This window comes from Falco punctatus (assembly GCF_963210335.1).
Source record: "Falco punctatus genome assembly, chromosome: 2".
Taxonomy (NCBI): domain Eukaryota; kingdom Metazoa; phylum Chordata; class Aves; order Falconiformes; family Falconidae; genus Falco; species Falco punctatus.
In genome coordinates this window covers 72619061-72636425 of record NC_137581.1, presented here as the reverse complement: position 1 = coordinate 72636425, position 17365 = coordinate 72619061, and the positions used below count along the sequence as shown (strand labels likewise).

At 42.5% G+C, this 17365-nt stretch overlaps 1 protein-coding gene across 2 annotated transcripts in view; it reads left to right on the top strand.

The window, feature by feature from the left end:
- CYFIP1 (cytoplasmic FMR1 interacting protein 1) overlaps nucleotides 1-16635 on the top strand; it is a 76199-nt gene extending 59564 nt beyond the window's left edge. For both annotated transcript variants that reach the window (XM_080375303.1, XM_080375304.1), the window contains exons 24-31: nucleotides 7-150; nucleotides 1714-1804; nucleotides 9368-9498; nucleotides 11794-11866; nucleotides 13054-13148; nucleotides 14293-14531; nucleotides 15397-15544; nucleotides 16013-16635. In XM_080375303.1, the coding sequence (XP_080231429.1) occupies nucleotides 7-150; nucleotides 1714-1804; nucleotides 9368-9498; nucleotides 11794-11866; nucleotides 13054-13148; nucleotides 14293-14531; nucleotides 15397-15544; nucleotides 16013-16177 (1086 nt within the window). In that variant the 3' untranslated portion in view covers nucleotides 16178-16635. The remainder of the gene's footprint in view (nucleotides 1-6; nucleotides 151-1713; nucleotides 1805-9367; nucleotides 9499-11793; nucleotides 11867-13053; nucleotides 13149-14292; nucleotides 14532-15396; nucleotides 15545-16012) is intronic.
- The last annotated feature ends 730 nt before the right edge of the window (nucleotides 16636-17365 follow it).

Sequence of the window (17365 nt, the reverse complement as noted above, 5' to 3'; positions counted from 1 at the left end):
TTTTAGGCGCTGAATTTGGCATATTCCAGCATTTACAGCAACTACAGGAATTTTGTTGGCCCCCCTCACTTTAAAGTCATCTGTAGACTTCTTGGGTATCAGGGTATTGCTGTGGTGATGGAGGAGTTGCTGAAAGTTGTCAAGAGCCTGGTATGCCAATTGTCTTTCATTTTCTGCTATTACAAATGGTTTCTGGCAGGAAAGTCCTGAGAACAACAAAGTGAAAGTAAGATCTCAGATAAGACTAATTAAAACATTGCTTCCATTGAAATTCAGTATAAACTGTGTTTGAGAGCACTCAGTGTCTTGTGAGAGCAATAGAAGATGTGCCTTGGTAGCCTGAGCAATGTTTTGAAACACTTGGACTCTTCATTGGAGATGAATTTAATTTGTGGAGACCTATGCAGTCAGGTCCTGGGTAAGCTCTGGGAAAGTATGAATGTTTCAGATTAGTTGATTTCAATTTGCAGATTGTACTGTAAATTCACTTTGTCGATATTTTTTGAGAACAACTGGAGTGTGCTTTCTGCCTTACTTTTTCAGGACTTTCATTAATAACATCTTTGACAGATGATGCCTTCGTAACAAAGAAGGTTTAATCTCTGTGCTTGATCTGAGCAATGGATCGCGTCAAGCATGTTCAAAAGAATGCTCAGACCAGAAGTTATCCATACAGCCAGGGTATCTTGTGTGGGAAAAGGCCTTTTCTGTAACTAGGGGAATGCTGAGGGACTGGCTGTTCGCTGTGTTATTAGTATCTGTGTATACAGTCACAAAGCATTGCAGATAAGTTTAAGTCAAAGAAGTTGTCTTTTCCTCCTTCTCTCTGTTGCCTGTAAGGAACACGCTGCTGAAATAATGCAGCTGTACCAGAGGGTAGCTGTAGCATTCATAATCTCCCTTCAGCCATGGGACACATTCGGCAGTTTGTTTACGCTAATTCCCACAATATTTCAAGAATGTTTTTGATGTTCTAGAAGTGCTGGAACCTGCTTGAAGGGGTGCTGTGGTGTAATCTTCAGGGAAAAAGGGAAACAGATACTTTTTGTGGTTTGGGGTCGAGTCTTGGTTTGTTAGTTTTGGGGGCATTTTTTTTGGGTGGTAAATCATCTCAGTTTATTAAAGGTGGCATTGAATGTTTAGGCATTTATAAAGAAGGTTAAAAGTCCTGGAGGGAGGTATCCTGGTGATGTCTGATGCAGATGTTCAGGTGCAGGGAGACAGATACGAGGAAGTCAGATATGAGATAGGGTTCTAGTGGGAGGAGGGCAGATTGGCTGTAGCCTGGGTGTGTCTTAACTGGTATGTCCAGAATAGCCAGTTTGAGCTGTCCCAGGCATACCTAATGCAAAGGATTTTTCTCTTGTTGCTTTTGAAAGCATTAAAATGCAACTTTTTAACCAAAAATCTAAAAGTTGTTTAGACAATAGAAACAGTCTGTAGGAGAAGAACATCATTTCCTCTTTCTTTTACCTTCCTGGCCTTAGCTGTTGTGCCACTCTTCCTGTAGCAGCAAAAGGTGGCTAATGCCGTATGAAGCGAAGTGCAACTGCATGCATTTGAGAAAGCTGCCTTTTTGAGGATGATTACTGACAGAATTAAATGCAAGATTTTTAGAGCTTGTTCGATTCATGTGTAGTTTGAATGCAATTTGTTGTAAAGTTTCTTAGTTCAATAACATTGACATGTTTACACACGTCTGTTTTCTCATAGTTACAAGGGACGATTCTTCAGTATGTCAAGACCCTAATGGAAGTGATGCCTAAGATCTGTAGGTTACCAAGACATGAGTATGGTTCTCCAGGTTAGTTCGTGTTTGATGATACCATAGAAGCCTTAACAAGATGATAGTAGTCACTGTCTTCTGGATCATGTGTGCCTCTGTCTTTCCCTCCCTCTCTTCTCTTTCCTGATCATCAGCACTTAGTCTGGGATGTGATTTTTTTTTTTTTTTTTTTTTTTTTCATAACAAGAATAATTGAATCCTGGGCTTAGTACATCACAGAGTTTTAAGGCTTGTTGCTTAGGGCAAGAGGATGGCAGTCTGTATATAAACAGCCTTACGACATAACTGATATTGAGCTGGGATGTTCACAGTAGCTTCTGTTTCTAGTCTTTCTCATTCGCATGTCAAGCTTTTGCCTCTGCAAGTTAGTCTATCTCACTTGTTCTGTTTGAATGTCCAGTTGAGATAACACTGATTCTCTGGAAGAGCCTCGGTTCCCTCTTCGTTTGCCCTTATCGGATGTAAGATAAAAGGAGTGGTATTGCTGAGAGGCAAACTGGTCCTGCTTGGAATAGTTATGTCTTAGGCTTGTGTGGGGCACGTCTTAGCCACTTAACAGGAGGTGTGACAGTTGCAGAAGAAATGATTTTGAAAGCTGCTTGCCACCATGCAGAAATAATTGGCTAATTAGTATTTATCACATTGATCACTGAAATTTTGAAACTGCTTCCCCCCCTTCAAAATATTCCTCCTCCACAACTTCTAATTAACACAAATTAATCTTTCCATGTGCCACCCACCTCCTGAGAATCTTTATTTTTCCAGAGTTGCTTAGGTTTATTAAATGCCAGTCCAACTGGAATGAGGTTGGGTTTTTGTGCTTCCCACAGCTTGCTTGATGCTCATTACCAATGTTAAATGAAATTGAGGACTTACTAAGTGTTTCTTTGCTGTTTTTCTCCCTGGAGCATAGAAATGGATGAATCATGGTAGTTAGCAGTATGAAAATAATGTATCTGAGGTTTTTAGCCACTCACCAAGGTCTGACCACAAAAGCAGTGGGTATTCTCACATATAGATTATGCACCACCAGGGTCTGTGATGCTACAGGTGACATTAGGAAGCTCATAGTCTCTTTCCAGAAATCCTCACCTGTAAGGAGTAAGTATTTGGGAGGAGATACCCAGGGACTTAAGCAGAAACTTTCTCTTGAGGTTAAAAGGCAATCCATCCTGTAGGAAAGGCAAAACTTCACTGGTGCAATGGTAAACTTCACAGCATTGATTGAAGTACTTTAAAGTTCTTCATCACTTTCCTGTTTTGTAGATAACACAAACTGCTTTGACCTCATATTTACTCCTGCAAAAGAAATCCCATAGGTTTAGATGCCTATTGTACCAAAAGATCAGAGTAATTTTGGGGTTTATGCTGGAAGATCATAGCAACTGGAATGGAACTAGATCTCAAAAACCCACCTGATTCTTCGCTCCTTCACTGTCCCTGTTCCCGACAGGTTTTGTCTTGACGTGTATTTTTCCTGTTCTGAACTATTTCTAGCAGGGGACACTTAATGGCCTCCTGGAGAGTCTCTTCCAAGAAATGACAGTGACAGCCCTTGCAGCACTGTCATGCTGCCTTTACCTTTACTTTGGAAGACACTGGGCAGAACAGGCATATGGAATCTCAGGGCACCTCCATCCCTCTCTCACATCACTGAAGAATCGCGTTTTGCTCTCTGACACCTCCCCGTCATGGAGCCGTCGGCCCTTGGGCAGCTCTGACTGATAAAGGAAAATGTGCTCTGCGATGATGACACGCTGTAGACTTTAGCCCTCATCTGGCGTCTTGGGAGGAAGTGCCAGATTGTAGAAGGGCAGGCTCAGACTGTGCTTGATTTGAATCACTGTCGTCTTTCTGTGCTAAATTCTCCTCTGTAGCAGTCTTTGCCCCACCCTGTTTACTTAGTTCGCCACACCAAATGCAAGCTAATACATGTCAACAGCTGTCTGTTCCCTATCTGCCTCCAGAAGCTTCCGGCAGAAGTTAGTAGTTGTAGTAGTAAGTCTGAGTACTATGGAGCACATCTCTATGCTGCATCTATTCTTTCATAACAAATCATTTAATCACATCTTAATCTTTAAAATTGGCACTACCTACACATACGGACCAAAACTGTGATTCCAATCTACAGATTAAATATGTGGATTCTCAGCTGTCTTGATGTGACATGCATTTATCAATTCAGAATTAATTTCGTGAGTCCATTCTCCATGCACAAAGTGACTTAAGTATGGTCAGTAAGTAAGCCTCCTGCTATTTCATACACTTCAGGATTTGGAGAGCTTTGTTTGGATTCTGTTGATTGCAGTTCCTTGATGCCTGCATAATTGGCCCTCTAGACTTCTGGATTTCTAAATGGTGATTTCTTCCTGCTAAAAGGAGCGGGGTACAGAGAGTGGCATCAGAGTTGTTCAGGACTCCTGTTTGCCAATGGGTTTGTTTCCATAGGAACAGTCTAAAGCAGTGGGGAACTTGCTCATCTTGTACTCATAAAAATATTTGTCTAAAAATACATTAAGCATAAGGATTTTTAAAGGGACCTTTTAAAGTCGCTAAAGCTCTTAAAGGAATATTTTCCTGTAAAGAGTTTAAACTTGTAATTTCATCTTGGAGGTAATATTATCTCCTGCTATTTTTTTATTTAAATATGGCATTCTTGCTTTGGAGAGATGAGTATTTCATGTCCTGCCACTCTGTCCTGTCGTTGGACACAATGAGGAGAGCAGTTCGTCAGCTCTGCCATGAGATGAGGCTTGGATTTTTGTCGTTGGTGTATCACCCCTCCAAAAGACAGTTGCTTTTTTGTTTGGTTTTTTTTTAATAATTGATGAGCTTAGCAAGATAGAAAGTTGCTGAGAAAGTAGCTTAAATGTGTATTTTTTTCCTAAGTATAGCATTTCCATGTTTCTTCTTGGGGGGGTGGGGGGGTGGAATAAAATAAACAAAACACCCAAAGCTGGTGCAGGGAGGGAATTGCAGACTATTTGAAAGACTTTGAGGGCAACCCAAATCACCTAGGTGATTGTGAGAGGGCAGTAAAGACTCATTAGAGATGCAGAACAATGGGATGTTTCTTTCTAGCAAAATAAGCACAGTGCCCAGGCTCTGTGATCATAATTCCCAATACAGGTATATGTTTAAACCTTACGGACATTTCTGTTGAAAGGAGTGGCATGACTGCAGACGTGCGGAGTTAAACATGTCTCTTGTGAGCCAAAGAAGGATTTGTAGCCCGCATTTGGAAGTCTGTGAAAGTGAAATAAATTAAAGGTCATTACAGCACCCAGTTTCTTGGGAACAGTTTTGCTATTGCAGATTTTACTGGAGGATAGTCAAGTCGGTACTCAGCAGAAAATAGCCCAAAACACAACTAGACCAAGAATTACATCTGAGATCTAGTTTGTTGTTAGTCAGCAATTAAGTTCTAGGATTAATAGCTAATTTTTGTCCTAATCTTTTAGATACCAGTATTGCTGCAGATGCTGGAATGTGTTTGATTTCAGTTTCTAGGTGTGAATTGAGATAGTTTTATAGCAAATGACCAAAGTGAAGAAATCCAACCAACTTTGCATTGCCTGTGTTAATTTGGTCTGACTTCCTAAATTAATTAGTGTACAGACTGCACAGCTGAAGCTTGGCATCTGCTGTTTGAGTGCTGTTGAGATGGGATTTTTGAAGCAGAGATGGAACCTAATCCTTTACTGATCTTCTGTACTTTACTGGATCTGTTTTATATCAACAGCCTTTGCTTCTGTTGAGATCTGTGTAAATCGGAAACTAGGATTATAAAATCGATTATTATGACACCTAACATCATCCCATCTGCAGGAATAGAGGGGTTTAATTAAGATTGCTTTCTTGGAGTCAAGGAGCAAAAAACCTTAATTCATTTGCCTTGCAAAATGCTGTGTATATGTAACTAATGCAGTAACTTATGAATTGTACTCACAAATAAAATTAGGGGAAGGAGGAAGATTGCATGCAGTTAAGTGAAACTAACTTTCCGAAGACGCTTGTTCTTTTTCCAGGGCTTCAGTATGCACGTGTAGTCATTCATAAAAATACAGCTCTCTGTACTGTACAGTATAAGGAAATGTAATCAGAATGCCATTGCTCAAACATTAAAGAAAACACGATGATATATTTCTGCCACAGGACTCCACTGGGGAGCAGATCGTGCTTTCAGTGTCAGTTCTGTTCCATCAGAAACAGCCTATGTAGCTCTGTAAACTTTTGTCTGTTTTGCCAGTAAATCAAGCCCCTCATCTAAGGGGAAGCAGTATACCATTGATAGCAGCAGTACACCATTGATAGCAGCATTTGGAACAACTGCGTGCTAAATAACGGATGTCAGGTTTTCAAAGTAGTGACGTGATTTGTTCATGAGTGTGTGTGTATTTATGTATCTGTATATGGAGACTGGGGCTTTGGGTAAAGAAATAAGGATCTCTTTTAAGGACTTTGAGAGGGACTCTGTCACCTGGGATGATTATAAAAGAGAATGTAATTTTTATGGGATGGACCTCAAGCCTCTGACTTCTGCTATCCTGCTGCTTTTGGGTGGGCTAAATATCTTGTTTTGGTTTCAGTTGCACCTTCAGTATCAGTTTCTAGTTGCCAGTCACAGTCCTCTGTGCTACTCTGTGCCATCCTGCTCCTTTATGTTTGCTGTAGGTAACACAGGTTATTCTCAGGGTTTCACTGCCCATATTAACTGATAAAATTTTCTCATTGTCTTTCTGGACTTCAACTCCTCACAAAATCCATAGGCTGGGCAGGTGGTTGAGGGGCGTCTAAAAACCCTCTTTTTCCATCCCTGTCATGACTGATGGTTGTTTCCATGTTGCAGTAGCAGAATAGTCTTTGCTGCTCTGCTCAGCTTGTATTTGTCACCAAGTTGCTCCCACTCGCCATACAAGCTAAAAGAAAAAAACGTTCCCACGTCGTGTCCTTGTTGCCGGTGTCCTACTTGCTCAGATAGTGCTTTCTTGTCATGGTGACTATGTGGAGAAATCTACAGTTACTCACTGTGTTTTGGGGACTCTTCCATCCCTTTTCTTGGTTCACTATCAATCTCTGTGTACGTGCCATGGATACTAAGACCAGAAGCGTTGGTAGATACTGTAGTTTGATTTCCTCTGTGGCACAGACCTAAGTCCAGGATAACACAATGGACTTTTGTTGCCAGAGAATTTTGCTATGAGGAAAGTATTTGACTTGGTTTCTAGCAGTTGATCCTTAGAAGACCTTTCTTGCTAGGCATGGAAGCCCTTTCATTAACAGAGAAAACCACAAAGGAAATAGTAGGGCGTGTAACTAAAACACAATGTAGACTTGTGGTAAAGCTTGCTTCAGTTCCCTGAGTTTGCATTTTTTTTCCAAACATCAAAATTTTTTTGTGAAAAATTTTCTGCCGTATCAGTCTGCCTTTTCAACTTCCCCTATAAAATAGGAGTCCCAGTGTTCAGCACTGCAGCATCCCATTGCCGTGGCAGGTGGGGTTGTTTAAACAAGTGCTCACTGCAGCTCAGACACCTGAGAATTACCACTGGCCTTTATATCACAGCATTGAATGAACACCAGCAGTCTTTTCCAGACCTTTTTCAACACATAGTTCCCATGTTATGAGAAGGAGGGAGTTGGTGATGCACTGGCATTACTTTTTTGCTTTTTAGCTAGATTAAATGTGTTTCCTTTGAATAAATCAAGCTTAGTAACCACTCGCTGCATCTGACCTTTCTCCATTAGCTTTTCAGTTGTTTTTCTATTAAGTTGCTAAACTACTGAAGTTAGATCTGAAATGTATTTCCACTGAATGCACGTGGGAACGCTCATTTACTGCAGATTTTCTATTGACAAACAGTTCTGTGAGATGTAACAGAGCCAGCTCTGCATCCCCTTGCCATGTACTGATTTTACCATGTTGATGTCCCATGTTACTGATTTTAATGATGTGAGGCTTTTTGTAGAAGTGTGTGGGTTAGCTACACAGTTCCCTCCTTCACTGTATGCTTTCAAGTTCCTCTGCTGAATTTGAGGGGTTTCCTCGGAATAGATAAACTCCAGGCTGTATTTTATGTTTGTGCGCTCCCCTCTCAGCCATTGCCTGGCTAAATACCAAAGTCTAATTTCCTGCATGGGAAGTGTTCATCAGCTGCGTCCAAGGAACACATGGGAAAGTGGTGGGAAGCATCTGTGTTCTCTTTCCTTGTCTCCTCTCAATTGCTTTAGATGTGATTGGGTGGAGATTTAACTGTCTGATTTAATTCAGTGTAATGGAAATGAACTCCTGTATATAGCATGCAATTCAAAAGCTTTGCACAATATATTTTCTTTCTTCTGTTATCAGTCGAGGGTTTTGGTAGCTTTTTAAAAGGGCTAGGCTTGGAGAGACAGATGGAAAAATGTTGGTAAAAATTAAGTTGTAAAAAGTCAGAGAGCTGTCTGACCTTCTCAGCTCTTCCTCGCCCATCCTGCACGTCGCTTTAACCTCCGCAGTGCTAAGCAGATCGGGTCTCTGCAGAAGCTGCTGAGCCCAGACTTCCTTTGGCTTGTCTCTAATCAAGGGGCTGCACAACCTTTCTGGTGCTGGCGGGGAAGGAACTGGAAATCCACCAGCATATTACACATCACCGTTGCTTGGGAGAGGCTTAGTGGAAAAGACATATGTTTATGTCATTTACATGGCTTTGAAAATCATAACTCTAGCTGTATTTTAACAGCTTTTGGCAAAACTTTGACAAAAACCGTGTTCTGATGGTGCTTGTCAGCAGGATCCTGTGTACCCTTGTCAGCAGGATCCTGTGTACCCTTGTCAGCAGGATCCTGTGTACCCTTGCCAGCAGAGCTGGACCTGTTACTTCTGTATTTAATTGTTTTGTGAGGTTGCAGATCACCTCTGGCTGCTTGTGGCACTGTTAGAGTCATAGCTTGACAGCACCCCTGTTCCCTGTACCTTTAGCACTCAGCTCCTTGCTGGCTCTGTCACCCTTGAATATAACAGCTGTGCCCTGAACGTGTTGGGCGGAGTGGCAGGTTGGGGGACAGAGGCTGGAACAGGACTAATAGCCCTTGAGAATTTCCTGTTCCTGGAAATGCTTTTCTTACCTCTTATACTGGCTCCTTTTTCCAGGACTTAGAACCTCATGATTTATTCACTTAAATATTATTCATTGTGCATGATTTATCCAGTTAAAAAGCACACCGCTGCCTTAACACTTCTTCACCTCTGATTTTTAATGTGTTTAAATACTGCTCCTTTCAGTTTCCCCTAGGCTGCACGTCTGGAGATAAAAAAATCTCTTGTGCTGATACTCCAGAGAGAACTCTAAATTTGCACCCTCAGTTTGTTGTGCTGATACAGTGTACGTGTGCACATTCAGTGCAACCTTTGAATAGGCAAATTGGTTAGAAAATTGAAGTGCTTCTGAGGCAAAAAGGAAAATTAGTCCTGATCTGTATGACTCTTATCTATGTGTCCAGGATTTTTTGCCTGCTTTCCCAGGGTGTGCCTGCATGATCATCACTAGATTTTGTCCTATCTCCTGAGATTGAATTTTTTTTCTTCTCTTTTGATTTCAGGTATCTTGGAGTTCTTTCACCATCAGTTGAAGGACATCGTTGAATACGCAGAACTGAAGACTGTCTGCTTCCAGAATTTGCGGGAAGTGGGAAATGCCGTCCTGTTTTGCCTCCTTATTGAACAGAGTCTGGTAGGTGCCTGCTGTGCTAGTTTAAAACCCATCTGTCTCTCAAAATGTACTCTTAAATTTTTGTTACTAACGTCATAAATAACAAGGTTGAAATCTGCGAGTTTGCTGTTGCTGGTGGGCAGGTGGGTAGAAACAGTTCCCTGCTCTGATCTCTTACAGTCTTGCAGGGGCTTTCATGTCTACAAGATAGCAGTGACACCTCACCTTGCTGGATGAGAGACGTTGCCTTGCGTATGGTACCTGACGATCAAATATCATGACCTTCATGATAAATTATGATCACATGTGGTATTCCTGCAGTTGGTCACAGGCTAGCTACTTTCTTTACGTCAATGAGTTGTGCATCTGGTACTGTTATTTTCCTTTCCTGCTCGTTATTCCCGTTGTCATCTGAAATGTCACAAAGTTAAAATGGACATCCTTGGACATCCTTCTTGCTGCCTGAATGGCTGACAGTGGTGCCTGCTCTGCCAGATGTTCCATCTGTCCTGGTTTGAACAAAGCTGGGAAACACGTCCAGTGTTTTGGCTGCTTCCTATATGCCTAGACTCTGCATTACAGCATGCAAAGCTGCCTGCTGCTGAGGGCACGGTCCTACAATTGCTATTTATCCCTACCTCTACCCTCTACTTTTCTCACCCTTCTTCCACATTATTACTATCTTCCGTTCAAACAAAATGGCCAGACATCTGATTTCCTTTTCTTCATACTTTTGGGTGCTTGCGGAGGGAAACACGGGCATTGCTTACGGACCAGAAAAGCAACAGGTGTGCTGTCTCCCCTTCCTTTACTTGCATTGTGCCTCTGAGACCTGGGTGGGGAGGCTCTTCTCCACCCTGCATACAGGGCACTCTGCCCACGCTGTGCAAGCACACGGTGCTGCTCAGGCTGGGCTGCCCATCATCTAGAGATCTTTGCTGACTGCAAACCAGCTATGTCATTTCCTCAGCAAGTTGGCTGGGGGCCTGCCGTTGAACAAAAATAAATCGTCACGTAAGACTCCTTCTCTAGGGCGTAGTAAAGCTGTTGATGTTAGATAAGGTAATGAAGACATGCTGCTCCTCAGAGTCCTGCTCATGGTGTTAAGAGGATCCCTTCCTCATGGTGGAGAGTAACTGGCCAGTTGACAAGCAGCGAACCCGTAGTCAGTAATGGAATAGCTGAAACAAAATGAGAACCTGGATTACTTTGGATTCGGGCTAAGAGGGTATGTGGTGAAAGGCCAGGCAGGTGAGGTCCCTCACTGCCTCCTGGGAGGGTTGCTTGAGGGTGTGCCAAAGGGACACCAGCACTGGAGGTATGTTCTTTGGGATGCCACCTTGGCGACACTAGTCATACACCCCTGCTTACTGCTCCTTCTCTTGTTTTTGTCCTTGGTGATGTCCCAGTGTCCTGTCACGTATTTCGGTATTTTTCCATTGTGGTTGTCCATCGTCAGTAAACTAGACTTTACCCCAGTGCAAAATGTAGGTCTGTAGTGCTTCTCTGCTGCTGCGTGGGTCTTGTTAATCTTGGCGACCTAGCACATGCATCTTCATGGTGTTGGCATCAAGGAATTAAACCTGGGAAAGGCACATGAGCCCCAGTACCCCGACCTTGCCAAGAGTGTGGCTGATGAACATCTCTTCCAATACTGGTGCTCAGGGATTACAAATGCGCAGGGCCTCTGCTCCAAAAGCGAGGAGAGGAGCTTAGTAAAGTCATGCGGCTGCTTCTGGTCATCTCTGCATTTTCTCTGCACATGCATACAGCAGGCAAGAACCAGGAGACACCTGTCGTCTTTTCCCCCCCTCCCTAAAGGTGTAAAATAATTCCTGAGAGGTGGTTCACTGCTGCTGCCGTGCATCTCAGCCTGGATGGTGGGGATACGCTCCCACCACAGTAACGGGTTGTGGGAATAGCATTGGTAAAAATAACCAAGCAGTGAATCATCTTCACCCCTCTGTTTGTCTGTGCAGGAGCCGTCTGCCGCTTTCACACCAAAATTACTCATTCTGCATTAGTCTTTTTAATAAATACCCTGTTCTTTACGAACTGCCAGCTGAGGGTGGGAGGAGAGCTGCTGGAGTTTATTTGGGAATCCAAGGCAACCTGGTGAAATCAAATCATCTTTGAGAGCGATCCCATGAGGAGAGGAGAGCTTGGAGTGGCTCCGTGCAGTGGCGATGGAGGCTGGCTGCCCTCTGGTGTTTCCGCGACGGCGTTGGTGTGCTTTTGGAAAGCCCGTTTTTTGGGATCTGGTGTGACCTGGGGATTCTTCATTCCTAAATGCCTCTCGTTTCCTTTTCGTTCCAGTCCCTAGAGGAAGTGTGTGACCTGTTGCACGCGGCGCCATTCCAAAATATCCTGCCCAGAGTTCACGTCAAAGGTATCAGCTAAATGAAAATACCTTCCTTGGGTAACGCCTTCCACTTTTCTTGCCTGCTTCTGCGGTTTCGGTGACCATCCCCAGCCATCCTGCACAACAGCGCTGTCAATTACCAGACAGAGGGGACAGATTCAGGCCTGGCTGCCTGGCTGGAAAATACATGCTGCTTAGCGAGGCTCAGTGAAATTACAAGAGGAGGAGGAGGAATGCTGTGGTAGGGGAAGGTGGGATGGACAGCCAGGGCAATATTACCCCTGTGCTTGGATATGGCGAGAGGCTTTTCCAAAGGTGCTGTCTAGTTTCTACAATTGTCAGTTAAGTGGGGTCAGCTTGATCATTCAGAGTATGGGAGGTCTGCCGGCAAGTAAGTAAATACAAGTGGTCCCTGATCCCAGTAGACTTTTTACACGCCTTTTAACTAAACTAGGCATGCAATAGTGAATGTTGCAGGATTGCTTCCTTTGGTAGATGCTTTCCTCATCCTTCATCTTCAGCAAGTGAGCTTTTTTTTTTTCCTCTCATGCTTCTCTTCTTTCAGTGTTACTCCTCTGTGTCCTTTCCTCTCAGTTTCTCGCTGCCACAGCAGCTGATTTGCTCTGTTCAGAGAAATCTCATCAACTAAAAATCTATGACAATATTTCCAGACTCACCGTAGCTACTTGCATCCCTGCATAAAACTAACCAGACCACTGTAAACAGCATTTTCCCATTTTTCCGGAGAACATGTCCCACTTGCCAGGGATGAGGGGGTGCCAGCTGCTTTTTTAAGCCTTCCCATGCACAAGATTCCACCCTCATTATACCACATCTTCTAGAGTCAAGCATTTTGTGTATGATAAGGACAAGTTTGTTGGCTTAGTACAAGTGGGAGTCAAATATGTCAGCAGCAGCACAATAGAGCCTTATATTCTGTCTTGAATTTAGTTAGTTAATCAAATGTATTCTACAACAAATCCTTCTTTCTGTTTGCACACACCCAATGTAACATTTGAAAATATATATATTTTTCTAAGAGCATATTGAAGGTTAACCAGCTATTTTAGAGCTGAAATTACCTATGAAAATAACATAACCAGTTTTCTTCTGTACTGAATAAGGATTGTATGAAAATAAGAATTTTCTTGGTTGATTGCAATTCATCAGTGCACTCTCTTTTTTTTTCCCAATTTATTTATTTTTCCTTTCAGAGGGCGAAAGACTTGATGCTAAAATGAAAAGACTGGAATCAAAATATGCTCCACTACATTTGGTTCCTCTTATTGAAAGACTAGGCACACCTCAGGTAATCTGTCTCACTTGTGTCAGAGGCAATTCAAGAAATTTCTGAGCATCAGAAAGAAGCCTATCCTTTCACACACGCTGATAACTCTGTCAGAACTTCAACGTGCACATCTGGCTTGTTCATTCAACTGGATTTTTTTTAGCTCCATGGATTTGGTAAACCTGTTAAAGCTCAGAATTTTAAAACGTTTGAGGCTGGGGTGGAGGTAACACGTTTTAGGGGGAAATGCTAATTCGTATGTATGTTGCTATGTGATACCCTCTCAATACAAGGGCCAGCCTGGGAGGTCCTGCTGCGAATGCCACCAAAAGCAATCAGTTTTCATGTGTATGTGTATATATATATCTGTAATTTTTAAACAATTTAGTCCTCTTTCAGCCAGATGATTAGAAACTCTTGGAAAATGAGCTGTCATTTGAGTTGACCTCTCCTGGAATCAGTAGCCAAAGAGAATGTTTTTGAACTGCCTTTGCAGCTTCAGCACTATTTTCTTTTCTCTGTGTGAGGGGTACATTAATTTTCTGCTAACCTTAGCCGTTTACAAGCAATTGAGATGTGAACAGTAGAAACGAAGAGCAGAGTGCTCTGAAGCAGATGTCAGGCTGCTTTTGTCATCACAGGCGCTGCAGTAGGAGAGAGCTCTCAATGTGACAGCACAAGCTGGGACAAGCCCTAACCGGCATTGCTTCCGAGGGTTTTGTCTGAGCCTGTTTGTGCTGTCTTTTGAGCTTTCCCCTCTCTAACAGCAGCAGCCGAGGGAGATGCGCAGAGGAGTGCAGGCAGGAGCTGCTGCCCGTATGAGCAGTGGAGCGCTAAGCTCTTTGGGTTTGCTTTCTGCCTCCGTTCAGGCGGAGAATTCTTTGATCTTCCCTGAGACCAGTCCAGGATTAGCATTACTGCAGTTAGCATTACTTTCAAGCCTGTCTGCTTGAAAAGGCTTTTACAATTTTCTCCGAATGTTTTTTCCACTGAACTGAACCCCAGGTTAGTGGCCTCTGCCCTCACTTAAAGTCAGGAGATATTTCTCCTAGAATAAACCAAGTGAGACTGAAAAATGCGGTGCATTTTATTTTTCAGTTTGTTTAAAGTCTTGTGGTCAAGTGGCTTTTACCAGGATTTTGCACTTTCTTTCTCTCCACCTCAGCAAATAGCAATCGCAAGGGAAGGGGACCTGCTGACCAAAGAACGCCTCTGCTGCGGCCTGTCCATGTTTGAGGTTATCCTGACGAGGATCCGCTCCTTCCTGGACGATCCCATCTGGCGCGGGCCCCTGCCCAGCAATGGGGTGATGCACGTGGACGAGTGTGTGGAATTCCACCGCCTCTGGAGCGCAATGCAGTTTGTCTACTGCATCCCCGTGGGAACACACGAGTTCACAGTGGAGTACGTACCAGCTGCCAGCTGTCCACCTGCAGGCAACAGTACTTTGCTTGTCCTGCCTGTAACTGGCAGGGGGCCCCAGAATGAAGGCGTTTGTTCGCTTGTCTGCAAGAGCTCAGTGTGAAAACAAGGAAAAGTGCTGCTGTCACTGGGAGGGGCTCATAATCCATGAACATAGTTATTATTGTATCTTTAATGAAAATAACCCTCTATTTTAGTATTTATTGCCAGTGTGTAATGAATGATCCCATGGCAAACAGGCCCTAGCATGCCTTTTTCGATAGCGGTCGTACCCCTACGGATGCTGAACTTCAAATTTGTGCGTGTATTTCGAACAAGTATTTCTTCTCTGAAATCTGAACAAGAATGAGCACTTGGAAGTTAACATGAAGAGTTAACCAGGGACTGTTGTTCTTGGTTTTGTTAATTTTGATTATATTCTTAGTTTGAAAAACTGCTGAGCTGTAGCGTGTGTTTCACCGAGCAATTATGGAGGCCGCAGCATAGGACGCTTGCTCCCTTTCATGCACACTGCCCAAAGGAACAGAGCAGTGTTGGATTCCCACTCTGTTTTCTTTGAAAATGAAATGCAATGCTGTTGAAGTCTAATGGGGAGTAAATGTTTTTGGAGTAACTCTACTTTGCATAAAATTGGAGGAGGGGAGGCTTCCAGTTTTTTAAGCATCCATTTGCATCGCTTGTGGCATCTGGAAAGAGAACTTAATATACAGCAGCTTTTGCAGTATTTTCTGGATTAATGTCCAACATAATCATTATTTAGTATAATGGCTGATAACAGAGCATTTGTTGTGGATACATTGCTGAAGATTTAGGTGAACTGTACTTTGTGGTGTATTTGCCCTTTCAGACAGTGCTTCGGAGACGGCTTGCACTGGGCTGGCTGTATGATCATTGTCCTTTTGGGACAGCAGCGTCGCTTTGATGTGTTGGATTTCTGCTACCACCTGTTGAAAGTCCAAAAACATGATGGCAAAGACGAGGTTATAAAGAATGTGGTGAGTTGAAACCATCTGTTCTTATTCATTGTGGTAACAAAGACAACAATAAATCAGAGCCATTTGTACTCGGAAGCAGTGTAGCTATCGCAATCGCTTTTTAAAATGAAATGCTGAAAATGAGGGCACCAGGGTTTTTAGGAACAAAAGATTAAGGCATTAGTGCAGGAGTTTGAAGACTGGTCGAGTTCTGATTTCTTGAATACACGGGATTTTCTTAATGCTTTCCATCTCATGTACGTGTGTTCACATTACAAAAAGGCTGCTGTAAATTTCCCTTTTTTGTACAAGAAGCAGCACTGTCAAAAACCAGAACGCATCTTGGATTTTCACTGGATTAGCAGTGGAAGGGAAAAAGATTTGTAACGTTCCTGAAAGAGGTGAGGTAACAGCATTTGCTGCTTCTGCATCTAAGGCTTTTTATCTCCACAGCTAATTCCCTTGTGTCTGTTTTTTTGATGTTTGCAGCCTTTGAAGAAAATGGTTGAGAGAATTCGCAAGTTCCAGATTCTGAATGATGAAATAATTGCTATTTTGGACAAGTATTTGAAGTCCGGCGATGGAGAGAGCACACCCGTGGAACACGTGCGCTGCTTCCAGCCACCCATTCATCAGTCCCTTGCCAGCAACTAGACTTCCCACCTAACAATACTTTTTGCACCTCTTTAGGCTAAAAGTATGAGGAAAAAAAACCAAGAAGCAAAAACCACACCGACAGTTTTAAGGAATACTTTTTTTCAGTATGCCTGTGCCATTTGAGTGGTGTGCTGTCCTCTTCAGTCTGCAAGCACAGTAACTGTATACAATCCATACTTATTTTTCTAGACTAAAATTTTATACACTTTGATTAAAAACCTGCGACTGTAAAAGATTTTTTTGAAATCTCTTTGCATTCCTGTACTGAGGTGGTCATTTCAGACTGGACTGGCATAATTTTCCCCCAAAGCTATCAAAATAATAGCTGGGGGTGGGGGTTAAGAAACTGGGTTCTGTAGAAAAAAAATTTTTAGAAATTGATTCCTAATTGTTTGTATTACAGCATTAATTGCTTAATTAGCCTTTATTAAAAAAAAAGAACAAAACCGAACAAACTCTGCTGGTGCTTTGTGAATAATTTTTCTAGTCTGTTGATTATTTTTCCTCTTTGCAAAACTATTCTTGGAGATCAGTAATCACGGAAATGAAGGCTAATTAAGGTGACTGCTTTCAAAGTTATTTAACATGGAGGTGACTGATAGTATTCTGATCTTTTTAAAAGGCAGTAGTTTGATTAATTCGAATGAGGACCGCTTACTTCTTTCCTAATGAGAGGTTCTAACACAATTTATATTTTGGTTGGTGTTACATGCCGGCATACCAAAATACATACTTAAAAGTGATAAGGAATTCTTGTTTACAGGAATCTTGACTACAGTGATCAGGTGTAATCTATCCCAGTACATAAGCGCTAATGATGTTAATCATGATTTACTTATGGAAAGTATTTGTTTAATTACATTCACTGTATTATGCAAACACCGCATCAGTAAAATTGTTTGTAAAGCTTTGAAACTGTAGAAGTTGAATTTTAAAGCAACACGTTCATCCAAAAGTAGTAATCCATTCCTGCTTGCTTTCTGCAGGATCCTGACAGAGCTTTTCAGTTGGCTGTTAGGATCAGCCCCAAACAAACGTGAGTTAAGATGGTTGGAGCAGACACCATCAGGATAACCGCTCGTTTTACCCAGGATATGGATTTCTGAGACATTATTTGGTTAATGTTTCCCACCCCTAGTATGAAACCAAGAATGCATCCCTTTGACAACCTGTTTTTCTCCCATC